This window comes from Paramormyrops kingsleyae, chromosome 12, assembly GCF_048594095.1.
Source record: "Paramormyrops kingsleyae isolate MSU_618 chromosome 12, PKINGS_0.4, whole genome shotgun sequence".
Classification (NCBI taxonomy): Eukaryota; Metazoa; Chordata; class Actinopteri; order Osteoglossiformes; family Mormyridae; genus Paramormyrops; species Paramormyrops kingsleyae.
Window position 1 is genome coordinate 21137730 of NC_132808.1, and position 16430 is coordinate 21154159.

Sequence of the window (16430 nt, forward strand, 5' to 3'; positions counted from 1 at the left end):
TTCAATTAGTGAACAAAAAAAACGATCTCATGATTGGTTGTGTGAAAAAGGGAATAATCAATTCACATGAAAAAAAAAGTAATTTTATTAGATATACTTTCATAAATCACACTAAATTCAACCAACGTACCAGTATGAACACTTAGTAATTACATTCCTCACAAGGTATTTAAATTATTTTTCAAATGTAATATTTTTAAAGATTCAATTTCAGGCCCTTAGCCTGGAGTCCACTGCCTAACATTTAGGTGATAGATCCTATTACTGTGCACAAACAGGGATGATAATGGCAACCACAAATGGTCATCAGGCTGGACTGAATTAGCCATTAACATGGGACTGTGGGTGGTGATCAGCCACTGATAAATCTTGACTGGCCATGTTACCAAACCCAGGTCAGAATTAATTGTTGAGCACCTTAGTTATAAAGAACCCAATCAAGTTTAAAACTAAGAGGAGCACCCCATAAGAAGGTCCTTTTTGCAGGGCATCCCCTGAGTTCTTGGTCTGGTCATCACTGCCCCCTGCTGGTGGGAGGCTGCTTTACTTGAGGTATTTTGCAACAAAGGCAGCAGCCATGTCCCTGTATGGTGTGTCTGAATCTGAGCGAGTGGCTGGGACCCGACAGAGCTGGCGGAACCGCGGGGAGCGCAGTACCAGGTTGTGGACCAGTCCCACGCAGCTGGAGCTTAGCCAGTACACGGTCATGGACTGTGGGGAAAGAGGAGAGCACAGAAATCAGGACACATGTACAAGACAGTCTGCTACAGGTAAGACCAGCATAATAAATGATACAGTAAATTAACAGTAAATCAACTCTATGCTAATTAGATTTATACAATTTAGTGCCCTATATAAAAGAGTGGTAGACAGCAGTGATGGACAAAATACAGCTTTGTGAAAAAAAATTTAAACCACTACATGGTGCGCTCGTTTTGCTTTGGGGTATGCTTCGTGCCGTTTTTTGGACAGAGACCACCATCTAGTGGGGGCAAAAAGTACAGAAAATGGTTCACGAAGCATCATTTTGTGAATTACTAGTAGACAGGTGGTAGTTTTTAAAAAATTATTTAGCTGTTGGTGGCATTACTTGGGAAGCACTCATTGAAAACAGTAACATGTTGCAGCTGGAATTATGAACATTCATGGAAACTATGAATGTTTTGTTACAGTTTATTTAAAATGAAAAACCAATAAAAACTAAAATGCACAAATTAATAAATCAAAACTATAATAATGGGTCAGAGCTGGTAATTCTACCTGCTTGGTTGACTTGATTTTTTTCTTTAGTAAGAACATCAGAGCAGCTGGAGCAGTAGTTGTGATGGTCTAGTTCAAATGAAAGGAGTATCGAACCACATAGGCACAGGCTGAGAACCAATAAAAGCTCTACAGTGCTCCAACTTCTTTCCTGCCATCTCAGAGATCGAGCGCTGCCACTCGCTGTTTTGTAGATATGTGCAGGGTAGATGAGCAGCCCTGTGTGGTGATGTGCAGGGTAGATGAGCAGCCCTGTGTGGTGATGTGCAGGGTAGATGAGCAGCCCTGTGTGGTGATGTGCAGGGCAGATGAGCAGCCCTGTGTGGTGATGTGCAGGGCAGATGAGCAGCCCTGTGTGGTGATGTGCAGGGTAGATGAGCAGCCCTGTGTGGTGATGTGCAGGATAGATGAGCAGCCCTGTGTGGTGATGTGCACGGTAGATGAGCAGCCCTGTGTGGTGATGTGCACGGTAGATGAGCAGCCCTGTGTGGTGATGTGTACGATAGATGAGCAGCTCTGTGTGGTGATGTGCACGACGGGACTGCGGGGCCTACCGAGGGCACAGTGGCAGCGATGGGAATCATCGCCACGGAGATCCCCCGTAAAAAGTTTGTCACAAACTTCTGGAATTTAGAAACTTCTGGTCTCCTGAGAGCAAACATCTGATGGTGGGCGGGAAAAAAAACAAAACTAAAAGCCTGATCACACAAATACAAAACCGAATGTACATAAGGTGAGCTTTAAATTACAAAAAAAAAAAAAAAAACTAGTTAGACTAACTGAGCAGTTAAATTAAAGTGACACTGTTGTTATATTGACACTTAACACCATGCCAGCTGCTAGGGTTATATTCAATATAAGACAGATTAAAGATTAAATAACTAATACATTATAAATAGTTAAAGCCATCTAAGATGCTTAAGATTAGATTCCAATAAAAAAATTTAAAAAATCTTAAAAAGCCTCTGGCTTGACTACACTAAAAACCTCTTTTAGAGAGTCAGTAAAATGGTGACACTTCTGTTAGCTGGACATGCTTAACATATTCACTCATATTAGAAAAAACATAAACAGCCTATCAGCCAGAACAAGAAGAGTACTGGCCAATCAGGGGCGTCACCTCTATAATGAGGAGGTTGATGAGCCCCAGGGACACAGGCATCACCCAGGTAGAGTCAGGGAGGGTGAGATCTGGAAACCAAAGAGCGCCCCCTGCTGCCAGCTCCTCCTGGATGGCTGAGAGAGCATTTTCCCTATCAGTTACACAGATTACTGTATCCAAGTAAGCAGGGAAGAGAGGTTTTTTTTTGGTTTATCAGTATTGGTACCCACAACTGGTCTGTCCCCTGTCCAATTCTTTGAAATGTCAGTGTCCAACTATGTTTCAATTACTATATTTACCAGGAGGGCAGGAGATGTGATATGTGCGTATGACAGTGTCATATAAGTACAACAAGATGATCTTTGTTGTTTCAGCTGCTGGTGAGAGTTATCCTTACTGAGTATGGAAGGAGGTTCTTGTGCCCTGCTGAAGACACCTGGAAGCTGCAGAGAGGAGGCTCACCTGACGGAGAACCTGCCCGGCCTGTGCTGAGGTTTCTCAGGGCCAGCGACAGGCTCACCCACATGGGCAGCTGCACCCACACCAGCAGGCTGGCCTTGAACGGGTGGCAGTTGTCCCGCACATACAGCTCAGACACGATCCGCCGCAGGTTCTTCTTGAAGTGGTACCTGGTGGTTCAGGGATGAGGGTTGAAAAGCCTGAGGTGGAAGGACGGGCAGCCGTGGCACTGGGCTGGTTCTGGGTGCCATTCCAATCCAGGAAGTATCACAATTAGGTCAGCTAGGGGACATAATTTGAGTAGAACGGAGATACTTGGACAAAGGGTTCTATCAATCTATATAAAGATGGCTGAAGCCTTCTGAAGGTTACTGCAAATCAGCCAGCCTCAGCACCTTCTGAAGCAGCAGTCAGCCCTTACCGACAGGTCTTCTCCGACCAGCCCTGCTGCTTTGCCCGTATGGAGACTTCATAGCTCAGGCGCTTGGCCAGTCCTGCGATCTCCACTTGCAGACCCTCAACCTAGCTGAAGGCAACAGTGGAAGAGGTTATTTAGTCTGGCAGAGCACCCAGGCTGCTTTGCCAAACATCACACCGAATTAATCAAGTTCTTTTTCATGACTGATTCAACCTCTAATGTTGCTATGGTCCAGCTGTCTAAATCATTTTTTATTGTGATTTCATCCTGCAAAGTAAAACAAAAGCATTTTAAGTGGGGTCACGATTCTACATTTCAACAGAACTGACAATGCAATATAGCATTTACAGTTCTGCATTGTCCCAGTACAGTCCGGCACCCCGTCACCTCACTGGATAACACAGCCAAGATTAAAGACAATGGTGTGAGACTGAGGTTTCAGTCTCCCCTTAAGAAAATGACGTGAGTGTCCTTAGACATTACTAAAATGTTTAGCCAGTAATTAGCAAAACAATTCAAAACCAGCAGCCTTGAGGGAGATACAGTTTTGTCTACAAAATCTCTGTCAGGAGGATTCTTGCGGAACACTGTACAGAGAACAGAGCCGGGGGGGGGGGACTGCAGCGAATCCTCCCACGGAAGGACAGCACGGACAGAGGCCAGAAACATCCCCTCCCACAGCTGAAGGCCTTGAACAAGCGGGGGTGGGGGGGAAAGGGGGTCAGTGTTTACTCAGACCAAGCCTGTTTCCCGTCCCTCCTGCAGATGCCTCTCATACTTCTGCACAGCCGAAAAGTAAGCAAAGGAGCCAGAGGGGATGCTGGGTGGACAGGCAACACTACAGCATCCATTAGAGAGGAGTTCATTCTTTCCAGAGACATGTCTGAACCCTCTGATTGGCGACCCAGTAGTAACTTTCTCAAAGCATTGCTAGAACAATCCAAGCGGGAGAAGAAAACAAGTCAAATAAAAGATTAATCAAAAGCAACAGGCAACCACTAATGAGATGCATTACAACAGCCACCCACAAACTGTACACGTATGGATCAAAAATGTATTTTCCTATAAAGACTAAGGCTACAATAACCTACTTGGTCTAAATTGTGGCCCCTGTATATACACTATATGGACGAACGTATTGGGATACACCTCTTCATCATTGAATTCAGGTGTTTCAATGAGAACCATAGGCAGAGGTGAATAAAATCAAGCACCTAGCCATGCAGTCAGGTTTACAAACAATTGTGAAAGAATGTGTCATTCTGAAGAGCTCAGTGAATTCAAGCGTGGTACTGTCAAGGGATGCCACCTTTGCAATAAGTCAGTTTGCAAAATTTTTTCCCTGCTAGATATTTTACGGTCAAGTGTGAGTGATATTATTGCAAAGTGGAAGATTTTAGGAAGAGCAACTCAGCCACAAAGTGCCAGACCATGGAAAGCAGGGCTGCTCATTCCTGCCCCTGGAGATTCACCCCCCTGCAGAGATTAGGTGCAGCACTAAGTTATCACACCTGATACAGATAATCAGGCAGGCAAGTAGCATTTCAGTATTAGAGCCAACTTAGCTTCAACATACTACATACTCCATACAACATACTACTAACATGCTACTGAAGGGCCTGATTATCTGTATCAGGTGTGTTAAATTAGGGCTGTACCTAAGCTCGGCAGGGTGGTAGATCTCCAGGGGCAGGAATGAGCAGCCCTGATTTAAAGTAACAGAATGGGGTCAGCAAGTGCCTCGCATGGAGGACTGTGTGGACAAGGTGGGCTCAGCTCGCTTTGTGACTAAATTGGACTTGCTTAAAGGCTATTGGCAAGTACCGTTAACACCTCGAGCAGCTGAAATGTCTGCTTTTGTCACACCCGACGACTTTATGCAGTATTCGGTTATGGCCTTTGGGCTTAAAAATGCACCTGCTACGTTTCAGCGTCTAATGCATATAGTTTTGTCTGGGGTTCCTCGCTGTGAAGCGTATCTCGATGATATCGTGATTTATTCTTCCACTTGGGAAGAACATGTTACGGATCTTCAGGTGGTCTTTACTCGTCTGCATGCCTTACTCTAAACCTGGCAAAGTGTGAATTTGGAAAAGCCACCGTTTCCTATTTAGGGAAGCAGGTTGGTCACGGCGAAGTTCGCCCTGTTTTGGCTAAAATCCAGGCTATGGCTGATTTTGTAGTTCCTACTACAAAAAGAGAACTCCGCAGGTTTTTAGGGATGGCTGGATACTATTGCGGGTTTTGCAGGAATTTTTCTGATGTGGTTTTACCCCTTACGAACTTGCTTGGTGCATCTAGCACTTTTGAGTGGACTAATGATTGCCAGACTGTATAAAAGCTATTCTGTGTAGTGCCCCTGTTCTTTCAGCTCCTGATTTTCAACGGCCATTCAAGCTGGAAGTAGATGCCAGTGCCACTGGAGCCAGTGCTGTGCTCTTACAAGAGGATAGTAGTGGTATAGACCACCCCTGTTTGTTACTTTTCAAAGAAGTTCTTAAAACACCAGAAGAATTACAGCACCATCGAGAAGGAGACATTGGCTCTGTTGCTTGCACTGCAGTATTTTGAAGTATATGTGGGCTCTACCTCGCTTCCTGTCTTGGTTTTTACGGATCATAACCCGTTAACATTTTTATCTCACATGAGCAACGCCAACCAGCATATTATGTAATGGTCGTTGTATCTCCAGGGGTTTGATTTGGAGATAAGATGTAACCGAGGCAGCGATAATGTTTTGGCGGATGCGTTATCTCGCGCGGCGTACATGTCTGAGCTAGTTTGCATAGGATGTTGTATTTGGTGATGGGGGTGTTACGTCCCGCATGGTTTGGGATGAGAGTGGGGGTGCTCTGGGCTCTTCGCGCGTGTTCTATTTTTCCCTTGTAACAGGCAGACGTGTCGGGACCGGATTGGAGGATCGATGACTCCGCCTGTTGTTCCGGTTGGCCGTCCAGCCGGTGCGGTGTTTTTAAAGGGGGCCCGGCTTGCTGGAGGGGGATCTCTCGGAGCACAGCAGCATTTGTTTCCATATGATATTGCCCGTGGTTGTCCGGTCGTTGCCACGACCAGTAGTGCTAACTTGGTGTCTGGGTTACTTTCGCTTTGTAAAATGTATCCTTCGGGTGAATAAATAACTGGAAGTAAAAACAGACCAAGGAGATTGGGCATTTTTGTTGCGGCTGGTTATTAGCGTGACAGGACCCTTTTGTCATTTGCCCTGACAAAAGTTGCCAACGCTCTGTTGGTTGACTCAATTATTGTAGCGTTCCAAACTTCCTCTGGCATTAATACCAGCACAAAAACTGTACGCAGGGAGCTTAATGGAATGAGCTTCCGTGGCTCAGATCACTAAGAGCAATGCCAAGCTTTGGATGGACTGCTGTAAAGCACGCTGCCACTGGACTCTGAAGCAGTGGAAACGTGTTTTGTGGAATGATGAATCACACTTCTCTGTCTGGCAGTCTGATGCATGAGTCTGGGTTTGGTGGATGCCAAGAGAACATTACCTGTCTGACTGCTTTGGGCCAACTGTAAAGTTTGGTGGAGGAGGGAATTATGGTGTGGGGTTGTTTTTCAGGGGTAAGCTAGGCCCCTTAGTTCCAGGGAAGGGAACTCCTAATGCTTCAGCATGCCAAAACATTTCGGACAATTCTATGCTTCCAAATTTGTGGGAACAGTTTGGGGAAGGCTCCTTTCTGCTCCAGCATGACTGTGCCCCAGGGCACAAAGCAAGGTCCATAAAGGCATGGTTGGTTGAGTTAGTGTGGAAGAACTTGGACGAATGAGCAAAAATTCCCACAGACACACTCAAATCTTGCGGAAAGCCTTCCTAGAAGATTGGCAGCTGTTACAGCTGCATAGGGGGGGGGACCAACTCCATACTGATGCCTATAGATTTAGAATGGGATGTCATAAAAGTTCCTGTAGGTGTATTGGGCAGGTGTCCCAATACTTTTCTCCATATAATGTATATAAAGCATTCAGTCGCTGGCTCCCACAGACATTAAAGTGTCAAGGGTAATTTAACACAGAATTAAGAACAATAAAAAGGACCAGGATAAGAGACAAGGGAAAAAATACAATGCGCATAGATTCTCACCTTTCATCTTCATTCATATTAAAAAAGTAAACTGACTAAACATTACAACATGGTGTGAAAATACCCCACCACCAGAACTTTGTTTGGACGCCCAACACAAAAGGCCCTGAGACATACTGCACATTCCTCTAAGTCAGGGTTCTTCAACTCTGGACCTCGATTCCAAATCCAGGCCGTGTTTTCAGTTCTCCCAGGTAGTTGTTTAATAATTACTGATTCTGATTGGTCAGAGGCTTCACACCTGACTGACAGGTAAAGGAAGGCTGGAAAACCAGCAGTGCTCAGACCTCGAGGACCGTGAGTTGAATAACCCTGCTCTAAGTCCTGTCCAGCTCTCACATGCAGCACAGACCTTGGCGATGATGACCATTTGGTAGACTGCCAGAGGGAGGGTGACAGCCGTCCTCAAAGCTGCAGTGGTGCAGATAATGCTGGCCCACCAGGGCAGCCCAGTGGCCTGCTGCACTGTCACCAGTAGTTGCTCGGTCAGGTGGATTGGCTGGGAGTTGGCCATGCTCTCGTACCAGCCGGGCTGGCCTGTGGTCAGGTTGCGGCTCGGTAGATGCAGCACATCTGCGGTGCGGCGGTAGCACATGTGGTCTTCACTGCCCCGCTCGCCCAACGCACTGTGTCGGCTGGTCAGCGATGCGTATGTGGAGCTTGTGACCAGGGGCTTTATTTTCAGCCATCGAGCATGGCAGGTCCTTGAGCATGCAGCTAACACCAATCTGGTTGTGCTATGACACACAACTGCATACAAAGGTGCTGGAGTCCTGAAAAGTGACACAATCATTTATTGTGCTAAAAGGATTGTGAGATTATTGAACTACAGGATATTATGTCAACAAAACAAGTATTGAAATAACAGTAGTATTTTAAAAAGTCGTAATATGTAATAACAAACCGATTAAAATCCTTACAATTTGCTGCGTTAACATTTTTTCCTTTTATGCAGAGAAACATTAAGCCTTTAGAGATAAAATAGCAGCAAAATATATACAAGTTATACTGTCACACTTCAACAAAAACCTTCAACAAAAGATCTTCAAAAGATGCGGACGTTAACGGTTATGTTAAGCTTTAAGGTATAATTGATAGCATAGCATACATATGTAATAAAAGGAGGACGCAGAAAAAATAGAGGTCAAAATAAAACGCATGTTAAATCAGACGTGTTGAGCTTTAATTTTCGGAGAGGTTAACTAGCAAGATTCATTTCACTTAATGGAACATGACAGTCGATAAAATCGTACAATTCAATAAAATTTTAAGTAACGTGGAAAAGGAAAAGAAAGATCGAACTAAATGTCTAAAACATCAGAATACTCACATTTTAGATTTGCTTTATAACCTCAGACGTTTGCTAATTAAGTGAATCGAACATTTAATTCGTTAAAATCCACCAGCTATGAACTGTCAAGAAACACATTTGCAGCCCACCTTCAGCTAAAGGCGCGTAAAGATGACGTAGGATCATGCGCCTTGGGCTTGAAGGTCCGTTCAACTGCATGCCCCTGTTAGCATATTGACTTCAGAATCATGTGCTTTGTTCCGTTTTTGTTAGGTACTTAAGAGTTTATAAAAAGTTTGTAAAAAGAAAAAAAAAAGCAAGACTAACTGTGATGGTATTTTTGGTTCCAGTTACTTTGACTCACAGAGTTGTGTTTTTTTCTTATAGGGCTGATTGTGTGCTGTGGTGTGATGTTGTAAAGTAATTCCTATTTGTAATTTCCTGTTCACTCTCGTGCTCACTAGGTGACGCTGTGAGTCTGTCTGTCAGCACGCAGTAAACCCGACTAAAGCACGGTAATAAAGGAGTCTAGCTTATAGTTTTTTATCTGACATAAAGGTGGTTCCTCACAAGATGTATATTGGGTATACGTACTTAAAAAATTCACATTTTGTTTAATTGATAATATTAACTGGAGAAATTAATTTTTTTTGTTTAGCTGTTTGTATTACGCATGCTTAGAGACATCTGTTGACAATTCAGTGAATTGCAGATATCATAGAGAAACACGTGACAGTGGGAGATTAGATTGCTAAACGTACTCTGCTGTCAGCGGTTAATCGTGGATCACAGGAAATATATAAATATCATCCAAAGTATGCAGCAGAGCAGAAATTTTCAGAAACTCAAGAAATTACTTCAGAGTGATTACACTGCATCTTCAGTTGCAAGACAGACAGTTTAACTCGGTCCTCAGTGGATGCAAAGTCTGTCATTCAGCATTAATAATTCTATTATAGAACAGATTTTATTTACTCGCTCATCAGATTTATTATACATTTAATATACTGCTCGGCCAAAAAAAAGGTCGCCATTTGAATTTATATCAGCAAATACTTAAGAGCCAATGATTGGATCATTATTACAGCTCAGCAACGTTATGCAGCAATAAAGTGAAGTCAACTGAGTACCTGAATCTACTGAATGGCCAGGTTACACCTCCATCCAACATCAACAGATTTTTCTCTTCCCTGTTGGCATGGGCATATTCCAGGACAAGAATGCCAAGATTCATTGGGTTCGAATTGTCAAAGAGTGGTTCAGGGAGTATGAGGAATCATTTTCACGCATGACTTGGTCACCTCAGAGTTGTGACCTTAACCTCATTGAAGGTCTTTGGGATGTGCTGAAGGAGGCTTTATGGAGTGTTTCAACTCACTTGTCAATACAGGATCTCAGTGAGAAATTAATGCAAATCTGGATGAAAATAAAGGGTAAGATATTGCATAAGTTTGTGGAAACACGGCAAATGTGCGCCATAATCAAATGCCACGTTGCTCTCTGTTATGAGGCCAGTACACCTGCCAAACACTGTCAACCATGCACAGTAAACTTGCTTTATACGCTATACTCTTAACCAGAGTTTTGCAGAGACTTTTTGGGGGGTGCAGGTGCTCGATCGGTAAAATTTTGTATGATCGTATGTGCTCGAAAATGGCTTTCGGTATGTTTTGCTAACCGGGTAAAATTCGGTGTAATATGTTAAGGGCTACTCAGGACAATACTATTAGTCGTCCGTACAAAAGGACATTATTTAGCTCAATCAAATGGAAGAAGTCGGTGTATTACTTTCCCTAACTAGAAATGGCTTGCCCAGGATAATCCTGTTAGTGCATTAAAGTTAGCTGTATATTCCATGCGCAGTCTTCCGGCTGTAATAGCTCTCAACAAGCAAGCCAGGTAGTTTTTAATCACAGGCTTTAGATGTCCACACGCAGAGATGCAGACCGATCATTTATGCATTTCGAACCCTTTCTCTATATGTGCTAAATCTTATTCATAATCTACGAAAAGTGGCGGTCTCTGTTTAACGAGACATCGGTTCAGCATTTTGAGTTGATAACTCTTCCATGCCCATTGGTTTTCCAAATTACTTTGGAATCGCAATTAACATTTGAATGTTCGTTTGTGTACTTCATGTCCAATAGCGGTCGCTCTATTACGGTCACTGGTGGTGAACATACTGTCACGGAACGGGGCGGGTCAGGCACGAGAACGAGGCATGGTGCAGGCACAAATGGAAGACAATCCACTTGCGGCTCCAAGGACAAAAACGGGGTTTATTAAATGAACTGAAAACACTAACAAAACAAAGGACCACGAGGGGTCAAAAAATTAATGGGAATAAAAAAAGACTAATAACAAAAACAGGTCAGGTAAGCAAAACACACATCTAACACCTATAGAATCACAAATATTCAAAAATCAACGAACCACTGGGGAACTGAACAGAAGCAGGGACTTAAATACTGAAACTAAAACTGGGTAACAAGACTAACACAGGACAGGTGAGACTGACAATTAACCAATCCAGGAGGGGGCTGGGCAACGAGCAATCAGGTAAACACAGAAGGGCAGGCACAAAAACAGGCAACAGCTGAAACTAATAATTAACTCAAAGGAACTAAAACAGGGAAACATGAACTAACCAAGAAAACAGGAAAAACAGAATCTAAACACTGGGAGTAACAAAACTAAGGCTCAAAGCAAGAAACCAAAACAGAATACAAGAAAATCACCAGACACGGGAACTAGAAAAACTCATACAAATGAAAACACTAGGAACAAATACAGAGGTGGGATTCGAACAGAAGGACAGAAGGATTCACATGGCTGACAGGGAACAGAGGAAGACAGGAAAGACTGACAACACATAGGACAGGATGACCAGCAACGCCTACTGGCCAAATGGGGAAGGGACACAGAATGGGACAACAGGGACTAACCCTGACACATACACAGTGCCAATTTTTAATAAAGGTGTATAGAAATACATAGTCTGAAAATCAAGTGGTGTGTATTGATAGTCCATTATTTATACCACATTTTACTGAACATGTCTATTTCATTGGGTTATTATGGTCATTAGTCCATTTATTCTACTCTATCCACTTCGTGTAAATAGTATTTTCAGCAAATATAAGGGTGTAATGGGTACCAGTTTCAGAAAAACGGTGGTTTATTGAACAGAAAAAATAATATAATGTAATACAGTGTAGACACACACCGGGTACTGAAAGGCAGCTCAAGTACAAATTAAGGGCAGTTCTTCACCCCCCTTTATACCCCAAAAGCCCCCCCCCCAACAAGGTGCTGTGTGTAGGTGTTGTGAGTGAATTTACATATAAAGAGTGATCCCCTGGAGGGTGAGGATCCTGAGGCAGGGACGGGACAGGACAGGACGGGGATTTCCCGTGAGAGCAAATGGTAGCTCAGCCACTTCTCTGGCCTCTGTCAATTGAATTATCTTCCTTAGCACCCTAGACTGGAACCCCTATTCTCTCCCTGACTTCCCCCATGATCATAACTTGCTAACACTGTCTGTATTCAAATGATTAACCAAGAACATTGGGGCATCTTTACTACTTTTCCTTACAGTAGGGGTTAGGTCCTCATGTTGGGATTAGAGTTTTCTCCATAGAAATGAATGGGGAGTCCCCACAAATATATAATTACAAACTTGTGTGTGTGTGTGTGTGAGAGAGAGAGAGAGAGAGAGAGACAGACAGACAGACAGAGAGAGGTGGATGAAGGAATATTCGATGGGTTATGAAGAGTGAAGGTTTATTTTTTATTTTAAAAATGGTACTAAGGATATGAATAAAAAGACTAATAATAATTACGAAAACCACAAAGCACTTGTTTGGAAATTACAATCAGACAGTTATCTTAACAACAATCACACTGTCCGTAGATCTATGCATTTTTTGTTGTCAGCTATCTTCTGTTGCATACCTTTCCAACTATGGTCGTGACCACGGCAATCTCGGTATCAGTAAGAAAACCTGCCTTGAGAGTTCTGATAGTCCACGTCGTGATACCCTTTATATCGGATTGAGATGTTCAACTGGTAACACTTTACTTGAGGGGACACAAGTAACGTACAGTAGTATTATGCTATTTCTTAGGAATTAATTTACCACAAACTAAGTGTTAATTACAAACAGGTCAAGTTTGATCATCATTAATGAATGAAGAATCACATCTTTTATCTCAAGCAAGTACTATATTTGTTACTATATCTGTTATGTAAACCTTTATGAACTACTGAAGGAACAAGTAATGAATAACGCAAGTGAAATTCTGATCTCATGCTTGATCATCATTAACGAATCATGACGCATCTTTTGTGATCTTTTTTCCTTCCCTGTCAAATCAGGAGTTAGAAGCTGCTTGTGTAGATCTTCAGATTCAGTCTTTGTTGCAACATCAAAGTTACGACTAAGGCTGGACCCCCTGCAGGGTTCCGATAAAAAACACAACACCAGTCCTTTTGGTCACATATCACAGAGGGGAGTTTGAGAAGGTTATGGAATCATTGTGAAAGTTGTAAAGAAGCCCTGTTTATGGCGGGTGGGGGGGGGGGGGGGTAATCTTATCCAGAAAGGGCCATTTGGTATGTGGGTTTTTGCTGGAGGTCAGGTAATTAGAGGACTGACTGGCTGAAGAGGCCTCACATCTGGGTTTGACCAGCTGACCTAAAGGTTATCCCAAATACCTGCATACATAACGACCCTTTGTGGATAGGACTGGCTGCCCCTGATTTATGGTCTGTTTATTGCTTTATATTACTTAGATGAGTTGGCCAGCCCACCCTGGGTCATAAAAGGCACTTTACAATGACCTCTCTATTTCTCTAGATGTTACCACAGACAGTTTACTAGCTCTCTCACAATAGGCTACAAGAAAAATAAATCCTTCTGAGTTCTGTTTTCATGAATAAATGTAGCGTGCACATACGTAGACAGAATGTCAGCATGGATTGTCACGGCTCTAGAGTTCAGGACCGAATGTGGACCCAGTGATGTGTATGTTTCTTCCCAACTCTGTGCTGATTTCTCTGGCTACTTGTGTTAATTTCAATACAGTAATACAGTACAAAGGCATGCTGTTCAGGTGAACTGGGGACTGCCCTTAGGGTGCCTGATTGAAAAAGCAGCTACTTTAAATGGATGAAGAGCCATACCTGTATTTGTGGTGTCACACAGAGGCTCTGTGGGTGCCTGGAACAGGACGAGGCCGCTGATCTGTGCTCCAGCTGAGTCCATGACAGGAGATCCATAGCTGGGGAAGTGAGTAAGATCATCAGCATGCCCGGAATGCTATGGCTGCTTAAAACGGACCTTTCATTGCTGTCTGAGGTGCACAAATGTGCTGATTTCTTATATTTTGGCATGTTTTCTTTATGAATGTTGCAAAGGACCAGTCTGGCCACCTGCTGGGACTGTACAACACAAAATATACAGGACTGGAATAGCCTTTTGTGGGCTATAACCAGAGCAACTTTCCAAATGGCATGTGGAACTTGGTACTCATTACACCCTTATATTAGCTGAATCCTTGGGTTCCTTTAAATCAGAGCTAGATAAGATTTTAACAACTCTGAGCTATTAGTTAAGTTCTCCCCAAGCGAGCTCGATGGGCCGAATGGCCTCCTCTCGTTTGTATAGTTCTTATGTTCTTATTAATCTGAATTATCCATTAATGAATTCATGGATACTAACAAGTACTCCCAAAGAAAATAATTATTTGTTATATATTTATTCTTTTCTAATCATGTAATCACACTTTATTATGTAGGGCACTTCTTTGTATATTTTTGATTAAGAATAATTGCTACGATCAGTTGCATAAGCTTCAAATAATAGCCACTGTGCCAGATTTTTTTCTCTTTTTTTTGGGGGGGGGGGGGGCATCTCCTCGTTTATGTACACATGTCCATGTGGACAAATGAAGCCTCTAACCCTTAACAGTTAAATGTTACAGATGTACCATGTATCTGTGTGAAATATCCCTGCAATATAAACTTTTATAGCCTTGTCATTAAAAAAGAGAACTCAAAAATTGGACACATTGCGCAAGACAGATTTGCAAGTCCAGGTAGAGGGCACATATATCATTTGGTGTCTGGGGGTCCATAATGCAATGCGATGTGCATCGGTAATTTAAACTAAGAGACCGATAGCTGATCCTCCCGTGATGGGGCCCATCGACTCTCTGTGGGGCCCCTCTTTCTGTGGGCCCCTATAATTCTATCAGTGCCTATGGTAGTATTTCCCTGTTTCCTTCTCACTGTGCAGTGAGAAGTGACTATTGACTGTTGAATTATCAGCTCTGCTGGTAGACCTAGGTCTAAATTGTTTGATGTAGAGAAACAATTTTAAATAAATGTATTTGGCTGAGCGTAGCTCTGTGATTCACCTGGTAGATGCATCTATGTTCGGGTTTTAGCCAGTCTGTCGTTCTACCAATAGAGAACCCCACCAGCAAGGGGCGCTGTTGAGGCAGGTGTCATATTTTACTGATACTTTTGCAGGACAATATTTGGCTAATATTCTTATATCAGAAAAGAAGTTAGTCATCACTGATTACATAAAATAATGGCCACAACTGACATATAGTGTTCATTTAAAGCTAGTTGACGGTGTAGAGAAGTCTTTCCTATTCCAGTCCTCAGGGACCCACAGGTAGTCCACGTTTTTGCTGTATATGTCATATATATGCCCTTTGCCTGACTGACAGATCTGTCTTGCAAAAAAGTGGACTGTCTGGCAGGGTGCTGGGAGGGAGCAAAATGTGGCCGGTTTGGTAGAGAGCTGGGAGGGAGCAAAATGTGGACTGTTTGGCAGGGAGCAAAATGTGGCCTCTTTGGTAGAGAGCTGGGAGGGAGCAAAATGTGGCCGGTTTGGTAGCGAGCTGGGAGGGAGCAAAATGTGGACTGTTTGGCAGGGAGCTGGGAGGGAGCAAAATGTGGCCTCTTTGGTAGAGAGCTGGGAGGGAGCAAAATGTGGCCGGTTTGGTAGCGAGCTGGGAGGGAGCAAAATGTGGACTGTTTGGCAGGGAGCTGGGAGGGAGCAAAATGTGGCCTCTTTGGTAGAGAGCACGGAGGAAGCAAAAATGTGGACCGGCTGTGGGTCCCCGAGGACCGAATTGGAAAACACTGGTGTAGAGGATGAGCAGCAGCTACCTGCTCTGATAACGGGAAAATTTCTTCATATTTGCTTTCAAACTACTCACAGATTTCATTGTCATATAAATATGTAGAATTGAATATTTTATTTATGTGTTATTTTACAAGGTTGTAGCCTGAATGACAAGTGCCTGATATTATTGTTAATACACTAATGCTATGAACTGATGCCATTGGTCTTACATACATCTAAGCAATCAGCAGAGCTGACTGCGTAATTGACTACACTGTGCAGCTGAAATCTTCCTGAGAGGGTGAAGGCTCATTGTGCTGGTAAAGACTGGGTTATGTGGTGCAGTTACAGTCAAGATAAGGTCCTACACTCTCTTTCCTCACTGTGACAGAAAGTGATTTTTTTTATTCCATCTATGTGATGCAGACATATTTTTATCTCTGCTTATATAATACCATAAATCACAATTTAATCTTTCATCATTTGAATATTGCCTTCTAGTTTATGTTAATCTAATGTAGATGGATATTTTCTAGAGATATTTATTATAATATACAATATTTTATGATTTAACATAGTTGCATATATAGCTATAGTGCTTTATCTTATCAGTGAGTTACATATGGCCATCTAAACATTCAATCAGAGCTTTCTGT

General features: G+C 42.9%; 1 protein-coding gene across 1 annotated transcript; it reads right to left on the minus strand.

Annotated features, from left to right (window-relative positions):
- Positions 1-69: 69 nt before the first annotated feature.
- cox18 (cytochrome c oxidase assembly factor COX18) lies at positions 70-10699 on the minus strand. Its single transcript, XM_023820979.2, has 7 exons — positions 8672-10699; positions 7694-8114; positions 3243-3343; positions 2825-2991; positions 2381-2496; positions 1815-1922; positions 70-711 (listed from the first exon to the last, which is right to left on the minus strand). Coding segments are annotated over exons 1-7 (1083 nt in total). The 5' UTR covers positions 8674-10699; the 3' UTR covers positions 70-543.
- Between the last annotated feature and the right edge of the window lie 5731 nt (positions 10700-16430).

Coding starts and splice junctions, on each gene's coding strand:
- cox18 (XM_023820979.2), bottom strand. Junction 3,344..7,693: donor AAATGGTCATCATCGCCAAG/GTCTGTGCTGCA, acceptor GCCTTCAGCTAG/GTTGAGGGTCTGCAAGTGGA. Junction 1,923..2,380: donor TCAACCTCCTCATTATAGAG/GTGACGCCCCTG, acceptor GCCCACCATCAG/ATGTTTGCTCTCAGGAGACC.